General features: G+C 48.0%; 1 protein-coding gene across 5 annotated transcripts in view; it reads left to right on the forward strand.

Annotated features, from left to right (window-relative positions):
• Positions 1-22465, forward strand: part of DGKG (diacylglycerol kinase gamma) — a 226452-nt gene that overhangs the window by 107831 nt on the left and 96156 nt on the right. For 4 of the 5 annotated variants that reach the window (XM_059888290.1, XM_024995255.2, XM_002684869.6 and 1 more), the window contains 6 exons: positions 1626-1705; positions 2853-2927; positions 5587-5672; positions 10593-10682; positions 13261-13421; positions 20641-20705. In XM_059888290.1, the coding sequence (XP_059744273.1) occupies positions 1626-1705; positions 2853-2927; positions 5587-5672; positions 10593-10682; positions 13261-13421; positions 20641-20705 (557 nt within the window). The remainder of the gene's footprint in view (positions 1-1625; positions 1706-2852; positions 2928-5586; positions 5673-10592; positions 10683-13260; positions 13422-20640; positions 20706-22465) is intronic. The other variant, XM_024995253.2, reaches the window with a different exon arrangement.

Consider the following 22465-nt stretch of genomic DNA (forward strand, 5'->3'; position numbering starts at 1 on the left):
CCTGCAATGCAGGAGACCCAGGTTCGATCCCTGGGCCGGGAAGATCCCCTGGAGAAGGGAATGACTACCCACTCCAGTATTCTCGCCTAGAGAATCACATGGACAGGGGAGCCTGGTGTGCTACAGTCTATGTGGTCACAAAGAGTCAGACAGGACTAAGTGGCTAACACTTTCACTTTCGCTTCACCTGAGAAAATACAACATGAAAACATGCAAATAAACAATACCAAACAAACCCAGAAGATATTATATGCTTCGAATGCAATAGTTTTCATTGCAGTGATCAAGCAAAACTTCGTAGACGAAGTAGGTCTTGAATTGGGCCTTGAGGATGAGAAGTTTTTCTTGAGGTTTCTATGAAGGAAATAGGCATTTCAGGGCATTAAGGAGGAGAAGAAACCAGTGTGAGCAGCACCACAGGGTGAGAATTCACTCATAGAGGGTAAGAGCCAGACTTGGCTGGAGCTGCAGTGAAGGTTAGAGTGATTAAGGGAGAACGATAGAAAGGGGCTACACGTAAATACCTTGCAGGCCAGGTTAGCAGGTTTGGATTTTATCCTCTGGGTAATGAGATGTCATTAAAGGATTTTGAGCAGGAGTGGTATGACTAGTGACGCCTGGGAAAGAACTGCGTGGGGGCAGCTTACAGGGCTTCACCTGAGGTGAGAAAGCCTGAGCAGTGTGGGCATTGTGGCAGCTGCTGGAGATAATGAGACATTCCAGGGGAATAGCTGGCAGGACAGGGTCTTCCCTGGGTGACTGGATGAATAATAGTAGTAGCCAGGAGAGAGGACCAGTTTTGGGGGGAAAGAAGGTAAGTCAGATTTGGGGCATGTTCCAGTGGCTGAAGATACCCCCTTTGACAGTGAGAAAGGTAGAACCAGAGCTCGGGAGGAAAATTGGGGCTGCAAATGTGGATTTGAAAGATGCTGGGGGTGGAAGTGATGATTAGCTCCATTCTATTTAGGTGTAGGACCGGATGGTCATATTTTCTAAGATCATTTCAGTTGTATCTTCACAAAAGCTAATCTTGTGCTGTGGGCACAAAGCCACACCATTGCTGAATAATTTGAAGCCCCATTTCTGATCCCCTCCTCAAACCCTTGTCACCATTAATGCTACTTAAAAACCACTTAGGCTGGAGACACTTAACTGCTTGCTGCTGCTACTGCTGCTGCTAAGTCACTTCAGTCATGTCCGACTCTGTGCGATCCCGTAGATGGCAGCCCACCAGGCTCCCCCATCCCTGGGATTCTCCAGGCAAGAACACTGGAGTGGGTTGCCATTTCCTTCTCCAATGCATGAAAGTGAAAAGTGAAAGTGAAGTCGCTCAGTCGTGCCCGACTCTTAGCAACCCCATGGACTGCAGCCCACCAGGCTCCTCTATCCATGGGATTCTCCAGGCAAGAGCACTGGAGTAGGGTGCCATTGCCTTCTCCACTTAACTGCTTAATCCCTCAGATTAAGCCAGTGGAGCAGCACCTATTGCCTCCTGACCTCCTCTACCCCATGCCTGGATCTGCTTCCCAGCTGCCTCTCCCGGGATCTGTCTTATTATCCACTTTCATTGCATTCCTTCCTGTGGGCTGAAACACAGCTAACTTCTTTTTCTTTTGCCTTTGAAGTATAAGATCATCCCCATTCCGGGTACCCACCCCCTGCTGGTCTTGGTGAACCCCAAGAGTGGAGGGAGACAAGGAGAAAGGTATGTTCTCTTCTTTTTTGAGATGGAGAGGCTAGAACAACCTCATCTGGGTCCTTTCTTCCCCTCAGCCATAACCGAGTGGGCTACGGAGATGGCAGACCTGTGGTCCAGTCCCAGCCCTACCACACATCATTTGATGACCTGATCCAAGTGACTGAACGTCCCTGTGCCTTGGTTTGATCCTCTGTAAAATGGAGATAATAATCATTTCTTCTCCCATGGGGGTTTTGCGAGTATTAAGATAGACATAGAACTTACCTTAGGGGTTGTCACATGGGCCATTATTCTGTTTCCCAGAATCAGGCTAAGTTCTGAGATGCCTGTTAAGTTCCCGGGCTTCCAAGTCTTTTCTTGATTTAAGAGACATGGCAGAGGCACCTGGTCGAGACTTCTTGGCCTATTCCACCGCGACAAAGCAGGGCACCCATCTCATCAGTGAAGGAAATGCCCAGTCTGCAGAGAGTGAAGGATGAGCAGAGCAGCTCTGCCTCCCTGTGTTCAGCTCTGAGGCAATGAATTGTTGACATGGTGATCTGGAATCCACGTTTTAAAAAATAATAAGCCGATCTTAAACAAGAATTATGAGACCCCCCAACCCAAACAGGGGCAGAGCACCCTTTCTGAACTGACCTAATTAGTCTCAAGCTGAAGCCTTGAAACCAAGCCTAGGTGTGGCTACTGCCCCCAGTGCTCCTCTGCCCCAACTCCAGTTCCTGCATGTCCTCCTGACCCCAGGACCTGGGGGACCTTTGTCTAGTCCACAAAGAGCAGAATCATACTACCTAGAACATGCAGAACATTTGGGAGAGGTTCTCCATGAAGGAGAAGGCCTCGGGAGAATGAAGTCCTGTTCTCTGGGTTGCTCGGCACTGTCCTCTGTGCAAGGCGCACTACTCCTGGGGGTGGAGACTGAATCTTGGATGGTGGGGAGACTTTGAACCAGGGTGAGGGCCTGGGTGAAGCCAGCTGGACCTGGGAGTTCAGGGTCTGCAGGACCTGTGTGCAGTCTTCCCCTCCTTGGGTTTAAAGAGACCCACGTTCCCACCATCACTGGGCTGGAGAGGTACTTGCCCTCCTATGACTTCTCACAATGACATTCCCCTTCTCTGTCTCGGTCTCTCTCTCTCTCTTTCTTTTTTTTCCATAGAATTCTTCGGAAATTCCACTATCTGCTCAACCCCAAACAAGTTTTCAACCTGGACAATGGGGGGCCTACTCCAGGGTATGGAGATACAATCTTTACTTCTTATTTCTCCCCCGCCCCCTGTAATCTCTAAAGAGGATAGCTTTCTGGGTGGTTTGGTTTTTTTAAAATCTCTTTCATCCGTAGACTTGTCCTTCCTACCAATTCACTCCTTTTCTCTTCTTTTCCTTGTTATCTACTCTTACTTCCTCCTGGAGATACTCAGGAACACCCATTATGGCTGACTCTGGGAAGCAGCCTACTCTACTTTATCCCAGAAAAAGCTATTGATTTTGTAAGAGGGAAAAATTGCAAATGTCATTTGTGGGATTGACAAGAAGGGCAGGCTGGTAAATTAACTTATTCGCAAGGCTGTATTAGCTGGCATCTTCATACTGAATCATCAGGGAGAAGAAAAGAGTTTTCTTAGCACTGTCCGTCGGTATTTCAGAAATCCATACAGCTGACTCAGAGTTCCACAGCATGTTCTGTTGTCGAGGCATTTTAGGATCAAGACAATTAGTTGTTCGATGAAATCACATTTTTTCCTGAATCATCCAGTTCAGAGGTTGTTCGGTGCACCCTTCCCCACCCGCACCGGCCCGTCTCCTGTCATGTGCCTATTGGCTATTTCCCTGTGTTGAGGAGACAGGGAGCAGCAAAAGGAGATAAGCAGCCCTCTGCAGCTCTCCCCAAGTTCTGTGGGAGGAGCCGTGACATGATGAGCCCTGTAATCAGAGGTTCCTCCAGCACTAGGGCTGGAAGGTACCCAAAGACTGCAACCTTCTTACCAGCCGGAGCCAGTGCATTAGAGACACTGACTGGCCAGCCCGAGGCTATCTCAGTGCCAGTCCTCAGATCTGTGCCTCCTGGGCTGGGGTTTCCAACATCCAAACTTGCATTGCTATGCTTGGCTCACCAAGACCTTAAGAGGGTCTGGGTAAGGACTCTAAAAAGGGACTCTGAGGACTTCCCTGGTGGTCCAGTGGTTAGGACTTTGTACTTCCACTGCAGGGGTTGTGGGCTCAATTCCTGGTGAGGAAACTAAGATCCCAAATGCCATGCAGCATAGCCAAAAATTTTTTTAAGTGTTTTTCATTTTAAAAAATAAGTAAGAAGAGACTGTGTCTTCAGCTGTTTGACACACAGCTATTATTTTTGGCGGTGATGATACAAGACCACTAAAGGGGAAAGAAACATGAGTGCAAATTCAGCACCTCTGCCGTGACTTACCTATAAAATTAATTTCAAAATAAAGCCCACCTGTGCTGCTGCATGTGCCATCACGGTCCCCATGATGGCCGATGACTCCTCCATCTGTGACTTGTGACTGAGCAGCAGCTCACAGATGCCTTTACCAGCCTGCTCTCTTCTAGGGCATTTTGATATTTGAAGACAGACAGTACTGTCCCTTAACTGCATCCATCCTAAATTGGTTTGCCCAGGATGACAAGCCTGGTGGCTGCTTCTAGGGCCACTGTGCCCTGAGTATCTCTCTCTGCTGTATGTGTCAGCCTGTAATCAGAGAGGCTGTCTAGCTGAAGGGAGCCTTCATTCAGAATCCAGCTCTACAGGAGAGAAGAGTTCTACAGGAGAAAGGCGGGGAGGGGATGTTAATTTGCCCACACCTGCATTGGCAGAAGACCCCAGGGGTCTCTTCAGATCACCAAGCAAGGCAAAGAGGAAATCCTGGGCTTCAGCTTCTCAAGCCCCACCCCGAGGCCTCCCCAGATCCTCTCTGTGCTACAGCAGAAGTTCTTAACCTTTTTTGCACCAGGAACCCATTTAGCAGTCTCATGGAGCCTATGGACCCCTTCTTAACATTAAGATAATATTTTTTAATGTATACAATGAAATATATAGAAATACCCAGGGAAACTTTATTGAAAAAAGTTACTAAAGGTTAGACAACAAATCTGTGACAGGAAAATACACGTGATTTATTAAGACATTATATGGCAAGTTCCAGAGGCGGGTCTAATAGCTACTGTAAATTAAAACAGTAATGAGCAGAAGTGATAATAGAAAATGCCTGCCACAACTGTAGTAAAACATTGAAATACCTGTCATTTCGGCTCCTTAAGAAAGTCACAGGTATTGTTGAAGGAAATGCTAATTTTCAGTTAGAGTTTAGGGAAGATAATAGTGTAACATTTTTTTCAAGTTCAAGGCCCTCTGGATTCTACCCACACACCCCTTAGATATGCACCCCAGGTTAACAGCCCTTCTCTACAGGCTTAAGGCCCCTGAGGGGAGATGGTGCTTACTCCACTTAGGTCTGGGGTGGGATGAAGATTCAGCTAGTTTGCTGCATCTCAAAAGCTGTGGGGGCAGAGTAGGTGAGAGCTAGAAAGGAGGCAGATGTTGGGGGTTAATTGTATTGGTGCCAAAATAAGCAAACTGTGGATTCCTCTGCATAAATCATAGACAGTTTCTAGAAAACCATTTTATGTGTTGAATATTGAGTCAGAATCTCCTTAGACAAAGATGGCTCCATGGAGTTCATACTCAATGGCATTGCTTAGTATGTTCTGCTTTCAGAACACTGAGTGACCCTTTCAACCCCAAAAGGAGTCAAGGTCATAATATGCTTCCTGGGAAGGGAGCAGGGTGTTGGGGTGGGGTGGGGGGACTTCGACTCAAGGAGTGTCAAAGTTCAGCCTGTCAGCAAAACCATTTTGGCCTTTCTACTTCCCAGACTTAACTTTTTCCGCGATACTCCAGACTTCCGTGTTTTGGCCTGTGGAGGTGATGGGACAGTTGGCTGGATTTTGGATTGCATTGGTAAGAATGGGCTGGAAGGACCTTTGTAGTTGATTTACAATAACTGTATTTAAAGTTGTGTGTGTGAGTGCTAAGTTGCATCAGTCATGTCTCTGTGACCGCATGGACTATAGCCCTCCAGGCTCTTCTGTCCATGGGATTCTCCAGGCAAGAATATTGGAGTGGGTTGCCATGCCCTCTTCCAGGGGATCTTCCTGACCCAGGGCTGGAACCCACGTCTCCTGCTTTGGCAGTCGGGTTCTTTACCACTAGCACCACCTGTGAAGCCCATGTTAAAAGTCAGAGGAAGGTAATAAAGAGAAATGGAACTATGTCGTATTTATCTTTGTTTCTACTCTTGGACCAATGCTTCACTAAATACCTACTTCAGGTGGACAAAAGAAAGAAAACACAATGGAAGGATTCCCACATGTACAGATGTTAACAGCTTAGTCTCAGGCCTTGCTTCAAAAATATCTGCCATGGGCAGGATTTGGGCAGTTGCAGGACAGGCCAGATGGGGAGACTGGGGGGAAGGCAGCAGGCCTGGGACTTCAGGCAGGTCCAGGGTGCTGGATAAAGGCGAGGGAACTAAGAATAGATGCATAGTGCAGGGCAAGTCACCTTGAAATGAACGCCTAGAGCCCAGAGCCCACAAAGCACATCTGAAAGCTCAGATCAGTTCAAGCAAAGAAAAGCTACGATGGGGTATGTCCAATATGCCTTGATCAAAAGGGTGATGGGGATGGTGGGGAGGGTCCAGGCTGAGAATCAGGAGGCCTGCCTGGATCTGTGGGTCCTTGGACACAGTACCACCGGTAGATGATGGAGAATGACTCTGAGATTCTGGGACGAGGGATACATTCAAGATCTAACCCTGGAGAGCCCAGATAAACACTGAGATATAGAACATAAACTCAGGAAAGCAGCCAAGGGAATTGCTGAGATGGTCCAGAGCATCGAGCCTGGGCTGCGTGGCTGTCTTCATCCTTTGGTCCCCAGATCCTCCTGTGTACCTCCAGGTGCTTAGCTCCCATGGAAGCCCTGGTGATGCAGCAGCTCAAAAAGGACACCGTCTCACCCTCATGGAGCTTCCTTCTAGAGGGAAGAGACAGACAGTAAACAAAGAAATAAGTGAAATATACAGTATGACAGAAGGTGATTAAAAAAGAGAGAGAGAGAAGAGCAGAAAATAGGCAAAGGGAGCTCAGCAGTGGGAGTGGGGTTGCAAACTAAGACAGGGTGGTTTTGAAGGCCCTGAGGAGCAGATGATATTTGCATGGAGACCTGGAGGAGGAGAGCTTCGCGAATGCCCAAGGAAAGAGTAGTTCAGGCAGAAGGAACAGCAGATACAAAGGCCCTGAGGCAGGAGCAGAAGTCCAGTGAGGAGGCTGCAGAGCATGCCCAGGGTGGAGTCTGTGAGGCAAGAGGGGCTGGGGATAAAGCAGAGACAAAGCAGGGCCAAGTCTCTAGGACATGGGCTACGTGATACGGAATGTGGCTGTCATACCATGAAGATCCCAAGATGCTAGATTGTTTTGAGCAAAGCAGGGGCACAACAGATTACAGAAACTGAAAAGGGTGGGAGCTGGGAGACCAGTTAGGAGGCTCCTGCAGAGATCCAGGGAGGGGACCTGGGCCGCGAACCACAGTAGAGACAGAGGAGGTGGTAAGGAGGAATCAGGGTCTGGATAGCTTTGGAAGATTGAGCCCACAGGATTTGCTGACTTCCCATGGGAGACAAGTACTTCCTCTGGGAAGAGGGGAGTGGAGGATGGGCCAGGATAGACCCTGGACAGGGTGGAGAAGGCTGGGCCCCCGGGGGTCGTAAGCAAGCCACCTGGGTTGGGACAGGCATCCCCCATACCCGCCACATCTGCTCCCCCACAGGCACTCTGGTTTCCATGGACACGGCCCTGCCAAGCAGCCACCCACGCTCTCTTGTCACCCAGGGCTCTGGAGTTGTTTGTGGGAGGAGGGAGGCATCCTCTGGGAGCCGAGGAAGAAAAAGCTGATCAGCAGAGGGTGGATGGCTGGAGTGCTAGGAGCTGCTTGTAGGATTCCCTCTCCATCGGGAAGGAGAAAGTAGGGTTTGCGGACAAGCTTTATAAGATTCATCTGCAGGGGACACAGGTGGTATATGTTGCCCAGAACAGAAAAAGCATGTGAGGTGATCTGTTTTTTCACAGGTTAAAAAACAGAGATTAAAAAATGAGAGTAAAAGGAATAACTGGACAATGATCGTTCATTCAAGAGACTGAGGCCCTTGTTCAGTGCTTTATGAAACCCCATTTCAGCTCTCTCTCTGATCTGTTCTCGTGCAATAGCCAGAGTGGTCCTTCCTGAATGTCAGTGGGGTTTTGATGTGTGTGAAGCACATCAGTGGCTTCCCAGGATTCTTAGATAAAGATAAAACCAATGCTTCAGGGGCCCAAAGTGGTGCCTAGCAGCTGCCCACCCTTCCAGCCTCATTTCCTACCCCCATCCTCACCCCTCAAATACTCAATCCCTTTCTGACCCTTGAAGACACTAGTGTCCCTTCCACCACAGGGCCTGTCTGTTCTGCTCCCCTGGCAGAACAGAAGCTTGGTCGGCTTCTACTTCAGACCTCAGCCTTCCTTGGGGAAGATCAGCCTTCCATTACAGGACCGCAGTCCCCTCCTTCCCAGTATGCATTTGAAATTATGCACCAATTACCTCATTAATAGCTATCTCTCCCTCTCAATGGTAGGTACCATGAGAGCCAGAGCCAAGTCTTTTTTTTTTTTTGCCTGCTGTTAGAGCTGGATCACCTAACACAGCATCTAGGCCTTCAGTAAAGGTGTGCAGATACTGCGGCAAATAAGATACAGGTCCCCCAGAAAGGTCACAGTACATTTGGGGAACAAAAAAGTAGTCATTTACAAGATAGTGTGAATGAGATCATCCCTGGCACTAGAGAAGCACTCTGGAGAGGCATGAGGTCCAGACTAGGCCAACCAGGAAGGGCCTCTGCATTGAACCCCATGTTGACATGGTGAGTGGGAAGCAGGACGTGAGAAGGATGAGGCTAGAGAGTAAGGCAGAGCTGAGAAGGGCCTTGCTGCTGGGCTAAGGGGTGATGGGAGTCACGGCAGAAGGCAAAACAATGGGCTAGTGTGATCAGGCTTGTGGTTCAAGGATTGCCTGCCTGGATGGCCCTGTGGAGAACATACCAGGGAGTGAGACTGGAGGTGAAGAGGACAGAAAGGGGCTGGTGCAGCAGTAGTGGTTGGAAGGACTCATACTGTGTTAGAACTCAGCCATCACCATGGGAGGGAGAGGAGAGAGTGCTTGGAAAGCCATGGAGACAGCATGTAGAAATTGATGTGTAAACAGATGTGTGGCGAGGGAGAAGGAAAAATCTAGAATTACATCCAGGTGTCTAGCCTCAGCACTGTGAGGATGGTTGATCTGCTGCAAAGGGAAACCACAGAAGAAGGGGCAGACTTAAGCAAACAAGGGTCTTCCAGGCAAAGGAAGAGTCCCAGCAAAGGCCAGAGGCATAAATGCATTGTTCTGGAAAATGAGAGAGTCCACCAACTTACTCCATCTCAACCCTCCTGGCAGTAACCTCAGCCCTGAGTCTTGCCTCAGCTGTTTCCAGCACGAGTGTGACAACCTGGGCGGGGTGGGGAGGGACGGTCACCTGCTGGGGCAGCCCTGCATGAACCTCATGCAGGATGATGATTCTTGCATTGCCCCCCACTCAATCCCCAGCCATGCTCCCCAGTCACATCACCCACATCCTTCCCTGGCATCAGATGCTCTGAGCTTTATATAAGTGATATCCCCTGGAGCCCAGTGGGTGTCTGGCCTCCTTCACCTTTCCCAGCTCAGTCAACATGCTGCTGTAGATATGCAGCCAGATGAAAACATACGTTATGCTACGCTTTCTCTAATGGTTTGGCCTGATGCTTCATCATAACCATCGTGGGAGATAGGATCAGGACTCTGTGTTTGCAAGTCTGGGAGGTGGTGGAAGTGGCAAACTGTTCCCTAGGTGCCAGATAACATCTCAGGGTTTGGCTTGTTAGACACAATGTTATTTTTAAGCTTTTGAACCTGAATGACTTGAGGTGAGGCATCTTCAGTTTCTGATGTCTCAGACCCACCTGTTTTACTATTTATGCAGCTGCTTAGGCTCTGAAGAAAGGAGGAGTACGGACTTAGAGGGGCAGAAATCTGGGTTTGGACGCTGGCTCTAGAATGACTTTCCCTCCATGAACCTCCATTTCTTCATCCACGTGAACGATAATATCTTGCAGTTAGTTCAGTCGCTCAGTCGTGTCTGACTCTTTGCGACCCCATGAATCGCAGCACGCCAGGCCTCCCTGTCCATCACCAACTCCCGGAGTTCATCCAGACTCACGTCCATCGAGTCAGTGATGCCATCCAGCCATCTCATCCTCTGTCATCCCCTTCTCCTCCTGCCCCCAACACCTCCCAGCATCAGAGTCTTTTCCAATGAGTCAACTCTTCGCATGAGGTGGCCAATGTACTGGAGTTTCAGCTTTAGCATCATTCCTTTCAAAGAAATCCCAGGGTAGTTCTCCTTGCAGGATCTGTCTAAGGATAAGTGGGGTAAATTCTTGTTATCATTGAAGATTAAAACTATGCAAACTAATGTTTTTGAGGTTTACCACTGTCACTTCTTGGAAAGAATTAGGATGAAATGAGGATGAACCAGGTGTAAGTTACTGGGAGACAGATTTAGCTCAATATGAAGGCTCCTTTGCAGTGGTTAGCTTACTGCAGATGGAAGAGATGGCTTTAAGGAAGTAGTGAGTTCCCCATCAGGAGAAGTATTCAGACAAAGAATGCCATAGAGGCTTTCAAGCATTAGATAAGGGGTAACTGAACAACTTAAACCTTCTGTAATCATGTGGCATATGGTTCTCTCTTCCTCTTCATGGGTTGCAGATAAGGCCAACTTTGCAAAGCATCCACCTGTGGCTGTCCTGCCTCTTGGAACAGGAAATGACCTGGCCCGCTGTCTCCGCTGGGGAGGAGGTGAGTCTGCGTGGGAGGGGCACTATCCTAGGGACAAGCATCCCAGTCTACAGGGAGGCTCTGCAGAGCTAGGCTGAGCTCCCCTCTTAAGGATTACATTCCATGGAGAAATACTCAACTCTGGGATCATGTCTAATCCATGCCTTTTCCCTGATGCCAGGGCCTGTGTCTGCCCTTCACAAGATTTACTATCAGCCTGAAACTCTCGGCTTTGAATCTGTCTCCCTCCGTGTGTGTGCTGTGTGCTAAGTTGCTTCAGTCATGGCCAACTCTGTGTGACCCCACAAACTGTAGCCTGCTAGGCTCCTCCATCCATGGGATTCGCCAGGCAAGAATACTGGAGTGGGTTGCGATGCCCTTCTCCAGGGGATCTCCCTGACCCAGGGCTCCTTCACTGCAGGCAGATTCTTTACCACTGAGCCACTGGGGAAGCTCCGTCTCCTTCTAACAAGTCAATTCCTTTGTCTCCTCTCCAGGATTCATCCCAGTCAGGGCTCACGTAGGAATTTTTCTGCCTGAAATTCCCCCTCTCCAAATTACTGACCTTCTTCTAAACTGGGAGTCAGAATGTAGACTGAAAAGTCCAATTAACCAGTTACCAGGGGCATTTCAGATCACCCCAGGGCCAGGGCCCCTCATTCTGAAATTCTCCTAAGAGGGACCTCAGAGTAGTAACCAGCATATAGGGCAATGGTCAGGAGCTAAGAACTCTGCAAACTGCAATAGCCCCCACAGAGCTGAGCACGCTCCAGAGAGTGGAGAGATCAGGGTGGCAGGCAGAATCAGGATGAGACTCCAGATGGCTGATCAATTCTGGGAGTGATCCAAGACCAGGCCCATAGTGGTCAGTGTGCCTGCTTGGAGGGTGGGGGCAGAGCAAGCAGAAGCTAGCCCCAGAAGGAAGCTGACAGGCATGGGAAGAGCTGCCAGGATCCTCAGCCACACACTGGGCTTGGGAAGGACCCTCTACTCAAGAGGGACAGCGGACTGTGGCCTCAGACTCTGGGCATCTAGGCAGCAGATCGAGGCACCAATTTCCCGCAGTTCTGTGCTCCCAGTTAGCATCAAGGCCCTCAGCTACCTCGTTACTTTTATTGCTATCTTGTGATGCATCCCCTGAGGTGCTGACCAGACCCCTGACAGCTTGAAAATGCTCTTCAAGCTTGTCCCAGAGGTAATCAGGAACATGAAAGTGTTATTTGAAAGAAAAGACTGTCTCTCCCATTGACTTCTTACTTCCAGTTCACTTGCTACATTGGTTTTCCATTGCTACTATGTACAAACAAGGGCTTCCCTGGTGGCTCAGTGGTCAAGAATCTGCATGCCAATGCAGGAGACACAAGAGAGGCGGTTGGACTCCTGGGTGGGGAAGATCCCCTGGAGAAGGAAATGGCAACCCACTCTAGTATTGGGAAATCCCATGGACAGTGGAGCCTGGAGGGCTACAGTCCATGGGGTTGCAAAGCCTCAGACATGACTTAGCCACTAAACAACCACAAACTATGTAACAACTAATGATTATAAACATAGAGGCTTAAAATATCCTTGTATCAGCTCCTGTAGGTCAGAGGTCCCAGAACAGTGACTTCCCTGGTGGCCCAGTGGCTAAGACTCTGCACTCCCAACGTGGAGGGCTTGGTATCAATCCCTGGTCAGGGAACAAGATCCCATGTACTGCAATAAAGACCCAGTGCACCCATATAAATGCTTTAAGAAAAAAAAAAAAATCCTAGAACAATGTGACTAGGCCTCACCAGATAGAATCAGGGCACTGAACAGGCTGTGCTCCTCTCTGAAGACTCTAAGGGAAGAATTTCCTTCTAAAATTCTTTCAGGTTGTTGGCTGAATTCCATTCTTTGTAGATCTGAGGTCTGTCTCTTTGCTGGTGGTCAGCTGGGATTCACTCTCATATCCTAGAGGCCTTCCTCATTCCTTATGTAATGGATCGCTCCATCTTCAGAGCTGGCAAAAGAAACTCTCAGTTCCAATCCCTCTCAAGCTTCGGCCCTATTTCTTAAGGAAAAGCCCAGTCTTTCTAAAGACTCACCTGATTAGGTCAGATCCACTTAGGATAATTTTGCTTTCGTAAAGTCACCTGTGCAATATAATATACCAAACCACAACTGACTAGCCCATCTTATCCACAGGTCCTGGGGGTTGCTGGGTATATAATCCCTCAAGGGCAAGAACTGTGGGGACCGTCCTAAAACTCTGCCTACAGCACTGTCCATCTGCCTCATGACACAGTCCTGGGACAGATCCTCAGTTCTCCCATGTGCAGCTTCCCAACCATCCGGCGCACTGATTCCCCAGGGCTTGCTTCAGCTACACAGGTCTATCCATCTTGGGCCAGCACCCGGCCCTACCCCTGCTACTCTGGCTTCCAGATTGCCCCAGCTTCTTTCTAATTACTCCAGATTGTCCTCTCCTTCTCTGTGGCCCAGGGAACCTCAGTGACTCTGGCCTGGACACACTGGGGGTATCCAAGGGGTGCCCCACTCTGCTCCACCCTGATAGCTGCATGAGCAGCAAGCAAGCCTTTCTGCTCTGGGGGCAAATCAGTGCTGCACTCCACAGGTTATGAAGGGGGCAGCCTGACAAAAATCCTGAAGGACATCGAGCAGAGCCCCTTGGTGATGCTGGACCGCTGGCATCTGGAAGTCATCCCCAGAGAGGAGGTGGAGAACGGAGACCAGGTCCCGTACAACATCATGAACAACTATTTCTCCATCGGTGTGGTGAGTTGGCCAGGAATGGCTTTTCTGCATGGGAGAGAAGTGCCCAGGTGGGCAGGAAGGTTTCTAGTCTTTCACTGTCCACTCTGGGTCCCTGCTCTTTACTTGTCCCAGCGTCCCCCTGCCTCAACTTGGGTCCAGGCATCCTCGCATCCAGCCTAGATGTGGACATCCTACTGCACCCAGTCCTGTTCTTGTTTCTGCAGGAAGTTCCTGCCCCTATCATTTTACCTAACACAAAAAAAAACAGCACATTTTTCAAAAGACCTATTACTCTTTGGATAATTTGAAATAGTTAAGGAAAAGCAACACCAAAAAATAACCAGGATGAGGTCAGGAGGAGATTCTCAGGTGAGCTTCCAGAGATGGAAATGCTGATGCTCCAGGGAAGACGTTGTGGTCTCAAGCTGGCTCCCTGGATTAGTTCTCAAAATTCTCTCTCTCCTGTCTTTTCTCCTCTTCCCAACCCCACTCCCCACACTCCAAGTGCACCTAAGCCTCTGGGGCATCTCCTCCTCGCTGACCCCTTAGGCTGAGCTCTGTGTTCCCCCCAAGCTCCTGTGCGGTCACCTCTGCCTTAGACTAAAGGGTTTGTTTCCATGTGCCTGACTTAGCCCCCTTATAACACACACACGTACACATAAATACATACATATGCATGTACATACGCACGTACATACAAACACACGCACACTATAAGAACAGCAGCACATTCCTCCTTCTCCCCCAGCTCCCATCACATATAGCACAGCTAAGTTAGTTGGTTTTGCTGAACTCAGCTTCTGGTCCAAAGTGCATAGGTTGGACATTGCTTCCCAAATTGTTGGAGACGTGACTGAGAGGAAAAGGTGTCAGTCTTTTCCATAGATCTGGGAATTAGGAGGAAGGTGAAATGTAGACATTAGCATTTATTGAGCACCTACTGGGTGTTCCCCATTGTGCTAGACTTTATTCTAGTCCTCACAGCAATCCTGCAGGTATTATCATCCCCACCAACTGCATGTTACAGAGGAGACTTAGGAACACGGAACATGGAGGTGTTGGAACTAGGGCGCACACACTGTGCCTCACTCTGAAACCAGGTCCTTCTCTCTGCTGTCTTAGGAACTTTGCTGCCCAGTTTCATATGCACATGAATCCCTCCAGACCAACCTCAAACAGGGTAGTTTGAGGGAAGAACAGGGTTAAGGAAAGGGTTTTTTGTTTTCTTAATAAGAAAACTAAAAGGAGAGCCATGGAAGCAAAAAGGAAGAATAATAATCCCTTATATTTATGGGATTTAAAATTTACCATATTTACAGATATTTTCTTGGTTCTTATGATTACACTGGAGGGCAGTATTCCCTCCATTTGGTGAGTGAGGAAACAGAGGATCAGATTAAGGGATTTGCTTTCATTCTCTGACTCCCAGTCCCCAACTCTTTTTCTGTTAACTAAAACAAAAGAGCGAGGCATTGCTCGACCCGTGAATGGGCTCTGAAAGGATAGAGGTGCTGGTGAGAAATATATTCGGGGTCTCTGCTGCCCTGATCTGGTTGATCTCCTCAGCTCCCCTGCACCCTCCTCAGTGAGGGGGAGATACCTTTGCCTAGGACCTACCAGCTCCTCCTGCAGAGGAGACCCCTCCATCCTCTCTTTGACTCAAAAGCTCCTCCTTTGGAGCCACCTGCTCAGGCTCCACTTCATGCAAGGGGAACATGCAGCCTTCAGCTCCTGCAAATGAGACTTGGCTGACAAGTCTGGTGTTGGAGGCCAGCGGGATTCTGGAGCATGCAGCTTCCCTCCATTACAGTACGACTGAAACACATGTCGTTTTTCCTGTAGTAACCAGAAAATAACTTGCTGACATGTATTGAGTACCTAATGCACACCAGGCACAGCGTCCCTCTTGGAGGGTATAGCCTTTCCTCTTTTGCATTTTGCAAGAAGGAACTGTAGCTTAGACAGATAGTGACCTGCCCAAGCTGGTGAGTGATGGAGCCGGGAATCCCTAGTCTCCATAGCCCACCATGCTGTGGACCCTGAGCCATGCAGATCCTGCACAGGCCATCATCTCCATGCTGCCAAATGCAGCAGCATTAGAGGGGCATCCTCAAAATTTACTGTGTGATGGCTCACCCATACCCTACCTGTACCCTTGGTCAGAAATGCAGATTCCACCCACATGACAGATCCTGATTCATATTCTGATTCAGTTGGTCTGGGCAAGTCTGGAAATGTGCACCTTTAATAAGCCCCTGAGATAATTCTGATGCAGACGGTCCCGATCAAGTCCTCAGTAAGTGAAGACAACCCATTAGAACAGAGAAGGATGGTCAGAGGAAGTGGTTCTTCACAGGAACAGAAACCAGATCTGAAGTAGGTAAAGGAGAGGAAAGACAGAAAGGAGGGGAAACCAGCACCTGTAAGCCATAGGCCAGAAGTGAGAGCCAAGCCACAGGACTGGGTGATCTGCCTGGGAGCTTCTAGAGGGCAGGTCATGCCCTGGGCTGCGTTCAGAGTCCTCAACCCCAAGTCTTCTCTTCTCACGCCCAGCTCTGGCTGCCAGAAACAACAGTATTCCTAAGGCCTCCCTGTCCATCTCTACAAAGCACCATATGCAAAAAAATGACATTTACTTAGTACTGCTGACCAAATGGACAATCATGCAAAAAAGGAAGCGACAACTCTCCCTCAGCTAGATAACCAAGCCCTAATCCCATGAGCCAAGACTGAGCATGCTTTTAATATATTCTTACAAATAAGAAGGACGTGAATGGGGGGATGGGCAGGAGGGAGGGAAAAAAGGACAAATACAAACTAACTGCTCCCCAAGGAAAAGCATAGGAATAGATTCTCCATTTCCTTCAGCGGTCAAGAGATTTATCTACCCCGGGCTGACCTACAGTAATCCAATCCGCTCATCTTTCAAGTGAAGAAGAACTTCACAAAATCTTCCTCGTGGTTTTTTTTCATATACCTTTAGCTTGTCCATGTTTAATATTTTATTGCAAATCAGTGAAGAAGCAGGGTTGTTTTTCTCTCACTGGTGTAACCTTAGCCTTCTCTCAATAAAATGCTTGCAGGCTTTGTGTGCTCACTCTTTAAAAGCTGGAAAGGGAAATTCTTGAGAAAACAAGTAGCCAACATGTAACCCTAAGAGAATCTGGGGCTGACATTTGCAGAAGCTCTTGCTCCCTATTTGACTTCCCAAACTCTGTAAGAGGAGAAACAGTATGTAAACCAACCCCCAGGCTTTACTTCCTTAAGATGATTAGAGTCGGACTCCTTTGGCAAAGAGAGTACTGCAGTCTTTGCCTCTTTTGAAGGACCTGGAATATCTTACCGATATCAAATGTCTGCTGCTCTGCATTTATAAGGGTGGTGACAATGACCCCCACTGAGCTGTCCCTGGGTGGTAGGGCATTCACTCTGATGAGTTCACACACTCCCATTGGCGCTAACAGAGCCCACTCATAGATGGAGGGGTAGCGAGGGCAGAGTCTCCTGGCCTATTTAGAGAGGGACATGGGCCTCGTTGCCTCTACATTCCCATCCACCACAGACTCCCCAGCTCCCTGCCAGTGAAGAGCTAAGGTCCTTGACCTTCTCACTCCCTCCATCTGATAACATCCATTGGCAGATTTTTCAACCCAGGCATTCAGGACACTACTTCCTCTGACTTCTCTGGCCTCTTCATCCCTGCTCTTTATTTTTGGATTTGCAGACATGTCAGGATGGCCAGGTATCAATGACAGGAAGTTTGGAACTGAAAAATCATTCCTGGGGTATGTGTAATTCTGAACACTGAAAAGGCTCTGCTTTCACTGAGCCTTAACAGGATGGGTGAACAGCTAATCCCTTGAGTCAATGAAATCTATTTCTGATGCGAGGGGAACCCAGGGGCCAAGGACGGGCCACAGCCATCACACTAACTCACGCACCATTTTTCACCTCACATTCTGTACTTACTAGACTTCACCAGCTAAGTTTCCACAATGGCAAACCCATTAGGGAATTTATCAGAAAGTCATCATTTCCCTGCAAACTTTTCAGTTCCTTCAGCCACAGGTTCTTATCTGTCACCTATGAGAGTCAAGAAGTTACAGGAACAATGGGACTACCTGAGTGGTGTCTTGGACAAAGGGTCTACACTCTTTGTCCTTCCCCAATCAGCCATAATTCTTCAGAACAATCCAAATACCAAATAATCTGTCTTACTGTCTCCTTTCTGTTTTTTTATCTCCATAAGTTGCCAAAGTGACTTAGCCATTAGCCACATGTGGCTATTGTATACTTGACATGGGGCTACTCTAAGTTGAGAGATGTAAAATGCACACCAAATTTCCAAAATGTAGTATGAAAGAATTTTCAATATCTCATTTTATATTAATATTGTAGCAATAATATTCATTGAAATATATTATTAAAATTAACTCCATTTGTTCCTTTTCACTTTTTTAATGTGGTTACAAAAATTCTTTTATTTCTATTGGACAGGACTGGCCTAGACACCCAAATAGCTCAGAGTCCAAATGATTACCACTTATATGTGGAAGGGGCACAAAATTCTTTCGTCCAACTCTGCACTTGGGAGTTTTAGTTCAGGAAAGAGTAGACATATGTCCATACTGCTTTTTATCTCCTTTTTACCCCACACCTCATAGAAAGGACCCCAGAGAATGAGGCCATCAGAAATGAGTGTGCAGCATGTCCATGAATGTGCAATTCCCACCTCCACCCCCACCTTCCAAATAGAAGACTTATTTTGCTGCAGTTATTACAGGAAAGGTTTGGAACCACTATAACACTGGTTTCTAAAATGTAAATGAACTCACCTCTGAATGTAAGTATAGCCAGCTTAACACCTGACACAGAGAAGCCCAGCAGAGAGTGGAGATGAATCTTGCCTCTCTTCTTAATCCCCAGGTAGAGAAACACGGTTAGAGTCTTTACCAGCATTGCCTTTCCAAACCTGAACAACAGTGGACCTGCTCAACTCCCTCTTACCACGTTGTATATTTATCACGGGGTTACACTGTCAAATTCAGAACCACATGCTTAACTAGTAATATTGTAAAGCCTGGTCTTTGTAAAAAGAACCTTTGCAAAACCTAGTTATTAAAAAACAAACAAACAAGGATAATGGGAATGACACAGAGGGCAGGGACCTATGCACATATCCTAGGGAATTAAAAAGCCAGGAGCCAGTCACTACAGCATTGGGGGTGGGGGAGAGTGAAGTACAAATCATGCCAGGCAACATGTGATTACTTTTTTCTTTTCTTTCTTTTTCTTCTGGGTTTTTTTTTTCCCGCTTACAGAAGAAAATCAGTGCTTCAAAGGAACACAAGTAGACGGAATGTTTCTTGAATTCTAGAGAAGCATTTGACAGATGTCACATGAATCTTATTCAGAAACCTCACAAAACTTGCTTAGGAGGGAGGTGGGCGCACTCTGAAGGCAGGAAACGCTCCTGCCTGGAGAAGCTGTGCAGGCTGGATCCACCGAGGGGACAGAGACCAGACCCCCACCACCCTCCTCTAATGTTGCCCCTCTCCTCCCATTGTCCACAGGGGTGCTTCAATTTCAACTCCTGATGTATCTTAAATAAATAATGAATCAGTAACTGGAGTTTAAATGTTAAATTCCCAAGACATTGTTTCAGCAAAGAGTGTTAGCCGACCATAAAATAAACCCATATCCTTGACTTGCCCTGTCTGCCTTTCAACAGGGGGCTGCTCACTGGGTTTATTCTTCTGCCAAGTAAAAATATTACGAAAGCTCCCCTTTGGCCCCTATCTTACTTCTGGATTTTCTGTCCCCACACTTAGCCCGTATTCTTTATTCACCACTCAAAGCACGTGCTCAAAAAAAAAAGAAAGAAAGAAAGTTGCTTCATTGAACTATACCTCCTGATGTTTACCATTTTTTTCCAGAAATTTTGTAGAATTTCCAATATCAAGAAATGAAATTGATATAGCTAAAAACTCACTGTATGGAATTTGAATTTTCTTTTAGTTACACATTCCAGTAAATGAGTTTCTGTATCTCTTCCCTGCACAAATCTGAATCAGCTTCCTTGTTCTGTCACCACCCCACCCCCACCCCCAGCTCAATTAGCCTGTTTATTTCTAAAACCCACCACCTGCAGCTGACTTGCTGGCAGGAGGCCTGAGCCGTGAAGGGGCTTTTACACATTCTTCTGCTGGAAAAGGAGACCAGTAACAAGAGCCGAGGACCCACTCTGAGGAGGAAAGATGAGTTCAGTTTTAGGTCTGAAGTTCAGGATTGGTTCTCCAGCGATACATTGTAGAGACAGCAGGAGCTACCTGCTAGTAACAACTAAGACACCTGGATATGGCCCATGGCAGGGAACATAGGCTGCAGAATGGAGTCAAGGCTGAGAGGTTCTGCTCTGAGCATGGAGAGCCCGGAAGCATGGTGACATGAGAGCCATCCTAACTGAGGAGCAGGTGGCCAAAGTAGAGCAAAGGAATGTGCTAATAGGAGGATAGCACAGTATCCATAGAACGTGGTAATGAGACTCTTGCTGACCTTGGGGAGAGTCGATTCCATGGAGTGATCAAGAGGCAAAAGCCAGAAGTTTAAATATATTTTTAATTATCTGCTAAGCCTGTTATCCAGTGCTACCAATTCTGTCTACTGATATGGATGACTAAGAGTTAATATATAACAGCCTCTACCCACATCAGTTTTCTGGTTTCGACCATGCACTATAGTTACATAAGATGTTATCATTGGGGGGAGCTGGGTGAAAGGGCCACAGGCACTCTCTGTACTATTTTTGCAACTACTTATGACTCTTAAAATATTCCAGAATACAAAGTATTTCTTTAAAGAGTGAATAGGGTGAGGCATTTCCAAACACATTCAGCCCCATGTGGGCTTCTGCTTTCTCACTGCTCACACACTCAGACACACCCCCTCTCCCCAAAGGGCAAGCCTCTCCCCCAAAGGGCAGCACCGTCCCCTTAACTCACCCTGAGCTAGAAAGGGTAGCAGTGAACATTAGGAGTCGTCGTCTGGCATCAGCTCTAACAGCATGAGGGCCCTCGCCCCTAACCTTGGACCTGGTGTCCAGCCTCTGCAGGGGGCCTCCCTGGTCTCCCCCTGACATCTGGGAAGTTCAGTGAAAGCGTGTGTCCCTTCCCTTCCTTCCACATTGCACAGGGTCAGGACCACTAACCAGGAATCTGCTTTCTGTCCCTTTCCCTTTCAGGATGCTTCCATTGCACACAGGTTCCACGTGATGAGAGAGAAACACCCTGAAAAGTTCAACAGCAGGTAAGAGGGCCCTGCGGAGGTAGCCGGTAGCGCGGACTGCACTGCCTGCCTGCCCCACCCACGCGGCCGCGGGTCCCAGGCCTCCACCTGCGCTCTCCAAAATGTTCTCAGCTCTGCGGCCCAGGGCTTTCCTGCCACGTTGCCGGAAGGAGGGCTTCCATTTCCAAGAAGAAAATAATGTCAAAAACCCGCCACGGTCTGGCAGCCCGTCCCCTGCCAGAGGGTGATGGTGCAATGGGAGGGCCTGGGCCAGGAGGGAGAGTGTGGTGTGCCCGCCTTGGGGAGTAGGGGTCTGAGCTTGGCTAACTTGGATTCCCCCTCCTGGGGTATGGTCGCTTTCTCAAAACCTACAGCGCCCCCATCCTGAGCCCCTCGATTCCCCGGGGGAGGGGCAGGCAGAGGGCAGAGGCCTTGGCTTCCCTTCCTCACAAAAGGGAGCTGGTGGCAGCCCTGGCCATGGCTGAGGGGCCGAGATGGCGGCGCTTCCCCCTCCCCTGCCGGCAGAGGGCAGCAGAGAGCGGCCCTGCTGAGGCGGGGAGCCCACCACAGCCCAGCCTCAGCCCGCGCACCTTGTGCAGGCCGGAAGCTTGGTCCAAAAATGGAATAGAAAAAAGGAAACCAGATCATTTGCAGAGTCATACCATTCTGCAGGCGGGTCCATAGAACTACCCCTGGGATGGTTCAATTACCGTTCTCCCTTCTTTTTCTCTTCTTGGTGGTTAATTTGCATCCTTTCTCTTTTCTTATGGTTGGACCTTATCAGGGTGACCACTGGATCCCACCCCACCCTCAAGCAGGTGGGGAGGAGAGTGGGTATTGATTTGGGCTCAGACTGAGTCTAAGGAACTTTATTTAGCCCACCAAGCAGAAGTCCAGTGTTACTCACACACCTTCATGTAAAGCCATGCACTTCCTCAGAGCTCCATCATTTTCATTCCTCTTCTTTCCCCTCACCCCATGCCTGGGAGTTTAACCAAGATTACGGAAATCTTTTTAGGGATCAGAAACTGAACATAATGAAGCCACTTCGACTTCAGGAAGAGTGATCTGTGGGATCTAATAGTAGCTGAGCTAACCTTATTAGAAAGTATTTTCTCTCTCAAACACACCAAGTCAACTCACAAAATACTATTAATATGTATATTTTCAACTCCTATTCCTACAATAGTCACAAACTTACAAATCAACTGATGCTTTTCTTGTGATCTTTTTCCCTCTAATATACACACACACACACACAAATCACTTTTTAAAAAATATTTCTCTTCCATCCATTCCAGACTTTTAAGGTCCCCTTTTTACACAGATACCATTATGCATACTCATGCACACATGTTTCTTAAGATGCCAAATGTTTGTGAAATCCATGGGGGTTCTGTTCATTCATTCATTTGTTCAGTGAATATATATTTTGAACACATCACCAGGCACTATTGTATAGGCCTTTTGGATAGACATGTGTAGGAGGCTCACAGTCCAGGGATGGAGGAGGACTCGAAAGCAGATGTGCATAGTGATTTGTGTTAGGTGATATGAATCCACAAAGCAGGGGCATGGAATTTGATGTGGAGGGTCTTCCAACTAGAGAGATGCCTGGGCCAAGACACAAAACAAGTTAAGTATTGTTTTTCAGGTTGACAGGAAAAAGAAGGGCAACCCAGGGAGAAGGAACCAAACGTACAAAAAGATCCATATGAGCAGTGAAAAACAGCCTGCCTGGGGAAAAGCAAGCTCTTCGGTGTGGTCTGTTGGGTGGTCTC

Source organism: Bos taurus, chromosome 1 (genome assembly GCF_002263795.3).
Source record: "Bos taurus isolate L1 Dominette 01449 registration number 42190680 breed Hereford chromosome 1, ARS-UCD2.0, whole genome shotgun sequence".
Taxonomy (NCBI): Eukaryota; Metazoa; Chordata; class Mammalia; order Artiodactyla; family Bovidae; genus Bos; species Bos taurus.